The sequence below is a fragment of the Cavia porcellus genome, unplaced genomic scaffold, assembly GCF_034190915.1.
Source record: "Cavia porcellus strain 051 isolate PalLab524CR breed Dunkin Hartley unplaced genomic scaffold, mCavPor4.1 scaffold_30, whole genome shotgun sequence".
In the NCBI taxonomy this organism is placed as follows: domain Eukaryota; kingdom Metazoa; phylum Chordata; class Mammalia; order Rodentia; family Caviidae; genus Cavia; species Cavia porcellus.
In genome coordinates, this window is record NW_026947513.1 from 28561926 (window position 1) to 28574484 (window position 12559).

The 12559-nt window shown below is 38.9% G+C and overlaps 1 protein-coding gene across 44 annotated transcripts in view; it reads left to right on the plus strand.

Annotated features, from left to right (window-relative positions):
• Spata18 (spermatogenesis associated 18) overlaps positions 1 to 12559 on the plus strand; it is a 68719-nt gene that overhangs the window by 36141 nt on the left and 20019 nt on the right. For 13 of the 44 annotated variants that reach the window (XM_063240593.1, XM_013154381.3, XM_063240578.1 and 10 more), the window contains 2 exons: positions 923 to 961; positions 6135 to 6173. The exons of 10 other annotated variants lie outside the window; for them this stretch is intronic. In XM_063240593.1, the coding sequence (XP_063096663.1) occupies positions 923 to 961; positions 6135 to 6173 (78 nt within the window). The remainder of the gene's footprint in view (positions 1 to 922; positions 962 to 6134; positions 6174 to 12559) is intronic. 21 more of the 44 variants (XM_013154382.3, XM_063240585.1, XM_013154389.3 and 18 more) reach the window with 2 other exon arrangements.

Sequence of the window (12559 nt, forward strand, 5' to 3'; positions counted from 1 at the left end):
CCAGTTTTATTCCCATTCGTTCTGAGTCTGCTTCATGATTCAGGTGAGGATTTGTGTTAGATTTCCATCACAGTGACAAAATCACTAGAGAAAAAATTTAAAAGGAGGAATATTTATTTGGGCTCATGATTTTAATCCATGGTTACTTGGCCTTATGGCTTTAGGCCTGTGTCCAAGGCAAGGATCATGTTGGGGACATTTGGTAAAATAATGGGAGCAGGTAGAAATAGAAATGTGACTTCCGACCTGTTGGATATGCCCAGTTCATGGTTTCTACAACATTGAGGAATGAAGTTGAGAACTGACGGAATAGGTGAGGCGAATTTTACTGGAAATAAAGAGAACAATAATAACTCCTGGATTTCTAGGTGGGGTCCTGAATAGGTGGCCACCAAAGCCCCTGAGAAGAGTAATTTAGTTTTTAGGTTTTTTATTTTTTATTTTTGTCTTTTTCTTTTTTATTGGTACCGAGGATCAAACTCATGGCCGCCTGCTTGCAAGGCAGGTGCTTATGCTCCTGAGCTAAATCCTCAGCTCCTTAGTTTTTAGGTTTTAATTTTTGAGAGAAGGTTTTACTATGTAGTTCAGGTTGCCTTCAACCTGCTGTGTGGTCCAGGTTAGCATTGCACTCATAGTGATCCTCCTCCTTCAGTCTCCATACTGTTGGTTTTATAGGCATGAGCCATCATGCCTTGCTCTGTAAGGGTAATTCATAGAGCAAATTTGCAGTATAGGTACTACATAGATATACCTACTACATAGTTACAACTAGACTCTTGCATAAAGATTCCAAGTATAACTACTTAGCCCAGAGTGGTCCTTACTCTCTGTTTCTATTACTGTATCCTTAACTGCAGGGTCTGTTCCCAGGCTTTACGGCAGCTAGCTCCTTCTCCCCTCTTACTCCTCTTATCTTTTACAGGCCCAGTACTACCTGCGCTGCAATGAGCAACCCGCCCGGGTAAGGAGGTTCCACAGCTTGAACTGTGCTGGGTTCCAGTTGGGTTATGACTCCGTTGCATTACATAGGGTTGACGAGGACAGGCCTTCCTAGGTTTGGAAAAGCCCCAGATAATGAAAGACTGCCAGATTGTTTTGCCTGGGTTCTGGTTGTATATCTTGTTTTCGTTCATCTCTGTGTTTTGTCTAAGAGAACATGCAGTGGATCTACTTCCAAAGCTTCTTTCACACTCCTCCTTTCTCTATTCCACTACCACTACTCAAATTTGAAGCTGTGACATTTTGCCCAACACAGTTGTCTTCCATCTTCCAGCTTCCCTGGCTCCATCCTTGATCAACTTCAGTTCAGTTTCCAAGTAGGAAATACGCATAAAGCATGTCTTTCTGTGTCAAGTCATTCCTGGCTGAAAGCTGTTGGTGTCCTCCTACTGCACTTAGAAAACAGTTCTAGCTTCTTTGGCCTGGCTCTCACTGCCTTTCCTGTCTTGGTGCTGCCTCCACTCCTCTTTCATCTCATGTCATTCTCCGGGGCCCCTTCCTCACCTGTGTGCCTGTGCTGTTGGCCTGAAAGAACTTTGGTCTGTCCCTGGCTCTTTGCATGACTTGACTGTGATGCTCCATGTCACAGCTTCAATGTGACCCTCAGAGTCTATGATGATCTTGGATAGAGAGGTCCTTCTTCATTTCTTTTAATTCTCTTTCACAGTGACCGGCTTTTGTCCTAATATCAGTTACACATCTTAGGACATTAACCAACAGATCTGAGTGCACACTTACAATCCATCTCCCCCAGGACACTGAAAAAGCATACACTGTCTAGCATTACAATGTTGATACTATTATATGTCCAGAATTTTGATGCACAAAGAAAGTTCTCAAGCACTTGCATTGTGAATGAGTAATTCTATAACAAAACATTTAAGTAGAATACATTGACTTGATTTAAACCATTCTTTGCACATGAATGTACTTCTTTGTCTTTTCTCTGCATGTTTTCCAGGCAAGTTAATTTAGCGTGTGTTTTATTTTTTATGTACACATGCTCATGCATATATGCTATGTGTCAGGAGTGAAAAACCACTGGGTTTGTTCCTATTCATACTTTCTTTTCTTTCTTGATCCATTTTCTTTGCTTCTTTTCATTTTCTACAATTTGTTCTTGATAAAGCATTCATTTTCTCATATTTACTTAAATCCAATAACATACTCATATTTGAAGCAAATCACACTGATTTCCTTTCACGTTTCAGCACCTCCTCTGTGAAGTTGTTGCTACGTGGCTTTCTTTTAGATTTCAGATATTTTGTTCATTGTTTCATGTTCGATTATTGATCTGTCTTCCCATTCTGTAATCTTTAATTTTAAAAAGAATAAACTGAAAGAGAACAGAACAAAGCAAATCAGAACAGAACAATTCAAGCAACGGAATACTTCACAACCAGACAACTGGACATCCGCAGTAGCTACCATAATGTCTCTTTTCTTCGAAATAGTTGAGCATAGCTTCACACACATTAATATCAAACATAGCAGTGTAGTATAAAACCATTCAAAAGAATGAAAGCATTACAGGTTTTCAAAACCAAATAACAGGAAATGAACAATGACTACTATAATATCATTTTCCTCAAAAAATTTTTCTATGCCATCACAAATAATAAAATAAAATAAACCACAACACAATAGGACCAATCAAAACAGAAGAAAAAAAGCATGGTAGGACTTCAAAGCAAGATGATAGTAAATCAGCAATGGCTACCAGAATATCTTGTATTCTTTAAAATAGGTATTCATACAATTACACAAAATAAAATCAAACAAAACGGAATAAAACTTTGAAACAAATGAATGCAGTATAAGATTTCAAAGCAATATAATAATAAACCATGATAACCATAGTGCATCCCATTATGTTCAAAATAGCTGCCCCTACCATCTGACAGCATGGAATCTTAACAAAACAAGACAGAACAAAGCCAATCCTAAACAAGATTTTTTAGGTAATACAAGAGTTCAAAATAAGGTAGTAAGAAAATAAGACAATAATGTCAGTAGTTTCCACCTTTCCCTCCCAGATATTTCCTCCCCTTTATTCTTACATTAACTATTTTGCTTTTGTATCCATTAACTCCTTCTGTTTCTTATGCTGGGGTTCACGCATATGAGTTTGAACTGTTTCAGCCATGAACAAGATCTCCAATTGCATCCATTTACTTAAAGGAGACGAGATTATTCTACTTTATATTTCCACTGTGTGAACATACCATATCTTTCTTATCCAACCTGCAGTTGATGAGCAAGGTACTCTTGCTTTTCCTTTTTCTTTTCTTGTTTTGGTCTCCTGTCACATGAAACAATTGTTTTCTCTCCTTTGATTTTCAGTCTATGAATTTCCTTTCCCATTAAATGTGTTTCTGTTGTACAGTATATCCATGGATCTTGTTTCTTGATCCATTCTCCCTGTGTTTCTTTTTATTGCTGACCTGAGCCCCTCTACATTAATGGTTACAACCAGCCTACATTGGTTTGTCTCTGCACTACTGTCCTCCTGTTGTTGGCCCTCCACTTTTCCTTTCATTCAATTGTTTGTCTTCTTTGGAGATTTCCTTCCACTGCTGATCTGGAATCAAGGTCATCCTTATGTTTCTCTAAAATATTTTTTAGTACTCTCTGTAAGATTGCTTTGTAGTCATGAACTCTTTCAGTTCTTTAACATGTATTTTTCCATCAATTTTGAAAGACAGTGTTTCAGGGTGGATCAATCTTGGTTGGAAGTTCTTTTCTTTCTAGGTTTGAAGCACTTCACTCCAAACTCTTCTTGATTTGATGGTTTGTGTTGATAAGTCTGCTGTGATTCTGATTGGTTTTCTTTTATAGGTGATCTATTTTCTCTAACAGCTTTTAATTCTCTTCTTGTGTGGAAATTCTGGCATCTTGATTATTATCTGTCTGGGTGTAGATTTAATTTGATTATGGCTGTTTGGAATCCTATATTAATCCTCACTTAATCTGCATGCCAGATCTATTTTCTATGTGTGTGAAGTTTTATTCTCTTACTTCTGTGAATATCCTTTTAATTTCATTTGTGTTGACCCCTGCTTCTTTACCTACACCTATCACTCTTAAGTTATGCTTCTTTGCATCCCCTATAGCTATTGGTTTTTCTTGTTTACTGATTCTGGGTTATTTTTAAGAGCTCTTTCCATTCATGTTCACTAGCTGCAATCCTGTCTTACTGGTTTGAAAGTTTATGTTCAGTCGTTTTCAAGTAGTTTTGTCAGCTTTTGATTAAATTTTCAATTTCCTGCATCTCTATTTGAATCTGTTTCATGCATTGTAATTCCTTTCTACATTCATTTAAGTTTTCCATCAGTTTCTATGTTCTTGTTTATTGTCCCTCTCTTCTTTACACCTGCTGAACAGTTCTTTAAGTATGTTTGCGATTTCATCTTTTACTTGAGACATTATTTCTTATTTGACTGCTTATACAATCTCATGAAGTTGTTTCCTATCTTCAGTTGCTATCCTCTCAGAGATTATAGGTGTGTCACTTCCGTTTTCTTCCATGATGTTATTTCCCAGACTTACTCTGTGTGGCTCAGAAGTCTGAACTTGCCTCTTTCTACTTTGTCTTGAGATTCTCTTGGGCTTCCTCCCAACAAGCTTGTTGTGGGTTCTGAGCAGTGTAGTGGAATGCGACAGGCACCTGGGCTCCTCTAATTCCAGGTTTACCAGGAGGTAGCAGGGTGTTGAGCAGGCTTCTCTAGACCTATGCAGCTACACTGGCTGCATGCAGGTGGGCTGCTTCTTTCAGCCTGTGTGTCTACACTGGGACTCCCACAATAGAGGCAGACAGGTAGGAGTGTGTCGGAATCTGCTAGTGGGTGATGGTTGCCTGAGGGAACCAAGGGCCTCCAGTGGTGGCCTACGGATGCATAGGGTTTACCTGGGTGTGTGTGCCTGCTCCTGCTGGTTGCCTGCAAGAAGAAGCCTCATGGTGGCAGCTCCTTGCGGGTGAAGGCGGATCTGCTGGTTCTCTGTGCCCATGCTGGCCTCCTGTAAGATGTGGCCCTTTGGTGGCAAAGAACAGTAGGCATGAGTGGATCTGTCTGTCTCCCTTGAGCCACACTGGGTGTACAGAGGAAGGGGCCTTGTGGTGGTGGCACTTGGCAGCCATTTTTCATTCTTTAAAAAGATCTCATGTGATATGTTCTATTTTAGTTGCTAGGACAAAATTAAATCCTTACCCTCAAGTACTTTACAGTATATATGTAATGAGACAGATGTGACAGAGTTCAAAACAGGGGAGACATACCGGGCTTGAAATCAGTAGCAGAGGAGGAAGGAGTGAGATGGAATTTGGAGTTATTTTTTCCTATTGGTTGTGATGTATAAAATTGATAGCAACATCTCATCCCATTGGTTCTGCATCTGCTTCATGATTCAGGTGAGGATTTGTGTAAGATTTCCATCACAGTACAAAATCCCTAGAGAGAGAATTTAATAGGAGTAAAATTTATTTTAACTTAGGATTTCAATCCATGGTCACTTCCAAAGATCATATTGGAGGCATGTGGTAAAATAATGGGAAAGGAGGTGAAATACAAAAGTAACTTCTGACGTGTTACATGTCAGATGTGCTCAGTTCATGGTTTCTACAACATTGAGCAATAAAGTTGAGAACTGAAGGAAGAGGTTAGGAGAGTTTAACTGGGAATAAAGAGAAGAACAATAACTCCTGGATTTCTAGGAGTGGTCCTAAATAGGTAGTTACCAAAGCCCTTTGTAAGAGTAATTTAGTTTTTAACCTTTAATTTTTGAGAGGGGCCTCATATGTAGTTCAGGTTGCCTTCAACCTGCTGTGTATTCCAGGTCAGGCTTCCTCTCATAGTGATCCTCCTCCTTCAGCCTCCAGAGTGATGGTTTAGAATGAGCCACCATGTCTTGCTCTGTAAGGGTAATTTATGGAGCAAAATTGCAGTGTAGGTACTACATAGATACAACTACTACATAGATACAATTACTATCAGCGTAAAGGTTTACATGTATAGCTACTTCGCTCAGTGTGGTCCTTACTCTGTGTTTCTATTACTGAACCCTAATTGGCAGAGTCTGTTCCTAAACTCTAGAGCAGCCAGCTCCTTCTTCTTGCTTACTCTTCTTATCTTTTACAGGCCCAGTACTACCTGTACAGCAATGAGCAACCCGCCCTGGTAAGGAGGTTCCACGGCTTGAACTTTGTGGGGAGCCAGTTTGGTTCTGATTCAGTTCTATTACATAGGTTGGTGAAGACAGGCCTGCACAAGTTTGAAAAATCCCCAGATAACAAAAGACTGCAGAATTTTTTTTTGCATTGGTTCTGGTTGTGTATCTTGTTTTCATTTACGCCTGTGTCTAGTCTATGAGAACATGCAGTGGGTCTACTTCCAAAGTTTCTTTCACACTCATCCATTCTCCATTCCACTATCACTACCCTTATTTGAAGCTGTGACATTTGGCCAAACACAGTTTTCTTCCATTTTCCAGCTTTCCTGCTTCCATCTTTGCTCCACCTTAGTCCAGTTCCCACATAACAAATATAATAAAGCTTGTCTTTCTGTGTCAGGCACTCCTGCTGAAAGCTGTTGGTGTCCTCCTACTGTACTTAGAAAACAGTTCTAGCTTCTTTGGCCTGGCTCTCTCACTGCCTTTCCTGTTTTGGTGCTGCCTCCACTCCTCTCTCATCTCAGGCCATTCTCTGGGGCCCCTTCCTCACTTTGGTGCCTGTGCTGTTGGCCTGAAAGAACTTTGGTCTGTCCCTGGCTCTTTGCGTGACTGACTGTGATCTTCCGTATGTCAACTTGAATATGACACTCAACTGTCTGTGATCATCCTAGAAAGGTCCTTTTTCCTTTCTCTCTTATTTCTCTTTCACAGTGACCTGTTTACACATCTTCAAGCACTTACACATCTTCGAGCTTTAAACAACAGATCTGAGTGCACACTTATGATCCATCTTCCTCAGGAGACTGAAAAAGCCTACACTGTCTAGGATTGCCATATTGATGCTATTAGATGTCCAGCATTCTGATGCACAAAGAAAATTTGTAAGCACTTGCAATGTGAATGAGTAAATCCACAACAAAACATTTAACTAGAATACATTGACTTGACTTATACAATTTTTTGTACATGGATGTACTTCTTTCTCTTTTCTCTGCATGTCGTCTGGGCAAGTGAATTTAGTGTGTGTATTTTATATGTATACGTGCTCATGCATATATGCTGTGTGTTAGGAGTGAAAAACCATTGGATTTGTTCCTATTCATACTTTCTTTTCTTTCTTGATCCATTTTCTTTGCTTCTTTTCATTTTCTACAATTTGTTCTTGATAAAATAGTCATTTTTCATATTTACTTAAAACCAATAACATACTCATATTTGAAGTGAATCACACTAATTTCCTTTCACGTTTCAGCAACTGTTCTGTGAAGTTGTTGCTACTTGGTTTTCTTTTAGATTTCAGACATGTTTTTCATTATTTCATTGTTCATTATTTATTTATCTTCCCATATTGTAATTTTTAATTTTAAAGAGAATAAAAGAGAACAGAGCAAAGCAAATCAGAACAGAACAATTCAAGCAACACGACACTTCACAACCAGACAACTGGATATCCGCAGTAGCTACCATAATGTCTCTTTTCTTCGAAATAGTTGAGCATACCTTCACACACATTAATATCAAACATAGCATGATAGTATAAAACCATTCTGAAGAATGAAAACATTACAGGACTTCAAAACCAAATAACAGGAAATGAACAATGACCACTATAGTATCTCATTTTCCTCAAAAAATTTTTCTATACCATCACAAATAATAAAATAAACCACAACACAATAGGACCAATCAAAACAGAAGAACAAAAGCATGTTAGTACTTCAAAGCAAAATGATAGTAAATCAGCAATGGCTACCAGAATATTATGTATTCTTTAAAATAGGTATTCATAGAATTACACAAAATAAAATCAAACAAAACAGAATAAAACATTGAAACAAATGAATGAAAGCAGTGTAATGTTTTAAAACAATATAATAAGAAGCCATGATAACCATGGTACATCCCATTATATTCAAAATAGATGCCCCTACCATCTGATGGCATGGAATCTAACAAAACAAGACAGAACAAAGCCAAACCCAACAAGATTTTTTTAAACAATGCAAGAGTTCAAAATAAAATAATAAGAAAATAAGACAATAAACTGTCAGTAGTTTCCACCTTTCCCTCCCAGGTGTTCCCTCCCCTTTGCTCTTACATTAACTATTTTGCTTTTGTATCCCATTAAATTCTGTTTCTTATGCTAGGGTTCACGCATATGAGTTTGAATAGTTTCAACCATGGACATGGTCTATAGTTGTGTCCATTTGCCTGCAGGAGTCTTGAGATTATTCTACCTCATATCTGGGTAGCTTTCCACTGTGTGAAAATACCGCATCTTTCTTATCCAACCTGCAGTTGATGAGCAAGGTACTCTTGCTTTTTCTTTTTCTTTTCTTGTTTTGGTCTCCTGTCACATGAAACAATTGTTTTCTCTCCTTTGATTTTCAGTCTGTGAATTTCCTTTCCAGTTAAATGTGTTTCTGTTGTACAGTATATCCATGGATCTTGTTTCTTGATCCATTCTCCCTGTGTTTCTTTTTATTGCTGACCTGAGCCCCTCTACATTAATGGTCACAACCAGCATACATTGGTTTGTCTCTGCCCTACTATCCTCCTATTGTTGGCCCTCCACTTTTCCCTTCATTCAATTGCCTGTTTTCTTTGGAGATTTTCTTCTGCTGTTGCTCCTGGAATCAAGGTCATACTTATGTCTCTCTATAATATCTTTTAGTACTCTCTGTAAGATTGGTTTGCTAGTCATGAATTCCTTCAGTTCTTTTTTTGTTTTGTTTTGTTTTTGTCTTTTTCCTTTTTATCGGTGCCGGGGATTGAACTCACTACTACCTGCTTGCAAGGCAGGCGCTTATGCCGCTGAGCTAAATCCCCAGTCCCCCCTTTCAGTTGTTCTTTAACACGTATTTTTCCATCAGACAGTGTTTCACAGTAGATCAATCTGGGTTGGAAGCTGTTTTTTTTCAGAGTTTAAAACACTTCACTCCAAAGTCTTTTTGACTTGATGGCTTGTGTTGATAAGTCTGCTGTGATTCTGATGGGTTTTCTTTTATAGGTGATCTATTTTCTCTAACAGCTTTTATTCTCTTCTTGTGCCAAATTTCTGGCATCTTGATTATTATGTGTCTGGGTGTAGATTTACTTTGGTTATGGTTGTTTGGAATCCTACATGCCTTACGTAATGTGCGTGCCAGATCTATGTTCCATATTTGTAAAGTTTTATTCTATTACTTCTGTGAATACTCTTTTTATTTTGTGTTGCCCCGTGATTCTTCACCTACACCTATCACTCTTAAGTTATGCTTCTTATATCATCTTACAGCTATTGGTTTGTTATTACCTGATTCCGGGTTATTTTTAAGAGATCTTTCCTTTCATCATCACTAGCTGCAATCCTGTCTTACTGGTTTGAAAGTCCATCTTCAGTCTCTTTGAAGCAGTTTTGCCAGCTTTTGATTGAATGTTTAATTTCCTGCATCTCTCTTTGAATCTGTTTCATACACCGTAATTCCTTTCTACATTCATTGGTTTTTCCATCACTTTCTATGCTCTTGTTTATTGTTCCTCTTTTCTTTAGACCTGCTGAACAATACTTCCAGTGTGTTTGTGATTTCTTCTTTAACCTGAGAAATTTCCGATTTGACTGCTCTTACAATCTCATGAAGTTGTTTCCTTACTTTAGTTGCTATCCTCTTGGAGATTTCAGGTGTGTGACTTCTGTTTCCTTCTATGGCAGTATTTCCCAGACTTATTGTGTGTGGGCTAGAGTTTGCCTTTTTCTACCTTGTCTTGACATTCTGCTGGGGAGCCTACCAACAAGATGATTGTGGGGTCCCAGCAGTGTAGTGGGATGAGATAGGTACGTGGGTTCCTCTAATTCCAGGTTTACAGGGAGGCAGCAGGGCATGCAGGAAGCTTCTGTAGACTTATGCAGCTACACTGTGGCTTTGCTGATGATCAAGTGTGCATGTGGGTGAGACTGCTTCTCTTGACCTGTGTGTCTACACTGGGACTCCGACAGTAGTGGCAGACACATAGGAGTGTGTTTGTCTCATTCTGCTAGTGGATGATGACTGCCTGAGTGTACCAAGGACCTCCAATAGTGGCCTATGGATGCACCTGGCTTAACTTGGTTGTGTGTCCCTGTTCCTGCTGGATGCCTGCTGGAAAAAGCCTTATGTGGCAGCTCCCTGAAGGTGAAGAAGGATCTGCTGGTTCTCTCTGCCTACACTGGCTGCCTGAAGGTTGTGACCTTTTGGTGTTGGAGCACCATAGGCAAAGGTGGATCTGTCTGTCTCCCTCGACCCACACTGGGTGCACAGAAGAGGGGTCTTGTGGTGGTGGTACTCAGCAGCCATTTTTCATTATTTAAAACGATTTCATGTGAGATGTTCTATTTTAGTTGCTAAGATCAAATCAAATCCTTAACCTCAAGTACTTTACAGTTTAAATGCAATGAGACAGATGTGCCAGAGTGCAAAAAAGGAAATACATACTGTGCTTGAAATCAGTAGCGGAGGAGGAGGGTGTGAGATGGAATTTGGAGTTTTTTTCCTATTGGTTGTGATCTATGAAATTGGTAGCAACCTCTTCTCCCATTGTTTCTCAATCTGCTTCATGATTCAGGTGAGGATTTGTTTCAGATTTACATAACAGTGACAAAATACCCTAGAGAAAGAATTTAAAAGGCATAAAGATTTATTTTGGCTTATGATTTCAGTCCATGGTCACTTGGCCTTATTGCTTTAGGCCTGTGTCTGGGCCAAGGATCATGTTGGGGGCATGTGGTAAAATAATGGGAAAGGAGGTGAAATAGAAAAGTAATTTCTGATGTGTTAGATATCCCGATGTGCTCAGTTCATGGTTTCTACAACATTGAGCAATGAAGTTGAGAACTGAAGGAAGAGGTTAGGAGAGTTTAACTGGGAATAAAGAGAAGAACAAAAACTCCTGGATTTCTAGGAGTGGTCCTAAATATGTAGTTATCAAAGCCATTTGTAAGAGAAATTTAGTTTTTAGGCTTTAATTTTTGAGAGGGGGCCTCACTATGTAGTTCAGGTTGCCTTCAACCTGCTGTGTAGTCCACGTAGGCTTGCTCTCATGGTGACCTTCCTCCTTCAGCCTCCAGAGTGCTGGTTTTATAGGAATGAGCCACCGTGCCTTGCTCTGTAAGGGTAATTTATAGAGCAAATTTTCAGTGTAGGTACTACATGGATACACCTAATATATAGATATAACTATAATCAGCCTAAAGGATTACAAGTATAGCTACTTAGCTTGTTTTGGTCCAATAAGAAGAGGAGAGGTAACATGGGTGCACAGGTAGAGCAATGGCATTTTTAGAAAGGGGTCAGTCTAGAGGCTTTGGTCAATTACATGATTGGGCTTTCTGGACCAGATGCTACTAGTTATACTATAAGTCCATGTTACTGTTATCCCTTATGAAGGATTTAAGTCTGGCCATTGCATCTGTATTTGAGGCCTGACTTTCTTTAGATGCAGTTTGAGCCACATTTCTGATGTCTTTATTCTTGTGCTGACTTCCTTGAGGTTCCAGCTTTTTTCTGAATGTATACTAATTTTTATCTAATTTAGCTGTCTGTAACAGTGAACCTGAGGACCAGGCCTTCAGTATATGAGCTTTAGAAGGACATTAAGATCTAACCATAGCAGGACGCACCTCAGAACTGCTGTAGTGAAAGAGCCTGAATGTGACTGGGGCAGATCAGGGAAATAATAACCATGTACTCTCATTGTGTGAGGAACAACTTCATTTTCATTTAATGTTGTCCGTCCCACTTCCACTTATTTTTAAATTTAGACAGACCTATTAAAACAATAAGCTTTATGTTGACTAGCCTATAGTAAAGAAAGTCCTTGAAACTAACAATGGCAGCAAGTATGTTGAAAACTCAGGGAATTTTGCTCAATAACGTAGATGTCAGAAGCAGAAACGTAGGAACCATTGATTGCGGAGGACTTTTTTTTATAGGTGGGGAATTTTTTTCTTTTTTATATTTAAGAAGTCTGGGAAAAATCAGTCAAATCGCAGCTCCATCGTGCAAGACCATGAGACTAGATATTGGTATTTTGTTGAAAAATGCAGATTTTTCTATAGAGAGGTATCCTGGAGACTGAGTATAATTAGAGTAGATGAATGAGGAAGGTGAGAAGGAGGAACTGAACAAGTTTCCTTGTCTTTTTACATTCTATCATTAATACTTATTAATAGTCTTTAGGGGTAGTAGTTTTGTGATTTCTTTGTGTTTGACTCTGAGCAAAGGCTGCTAGAATTTTTTTGCATACCTGTCAACCATAATATTTGCAAGATTGTCTGATTAACTGCAGATGTCTTATAATTTGCTTTTGCTTATGTTGAATTTATATTGTATGCCAGAAATTCCCAAGAGAACCTCTGCCTTGATTTGGAAAGCCTGCC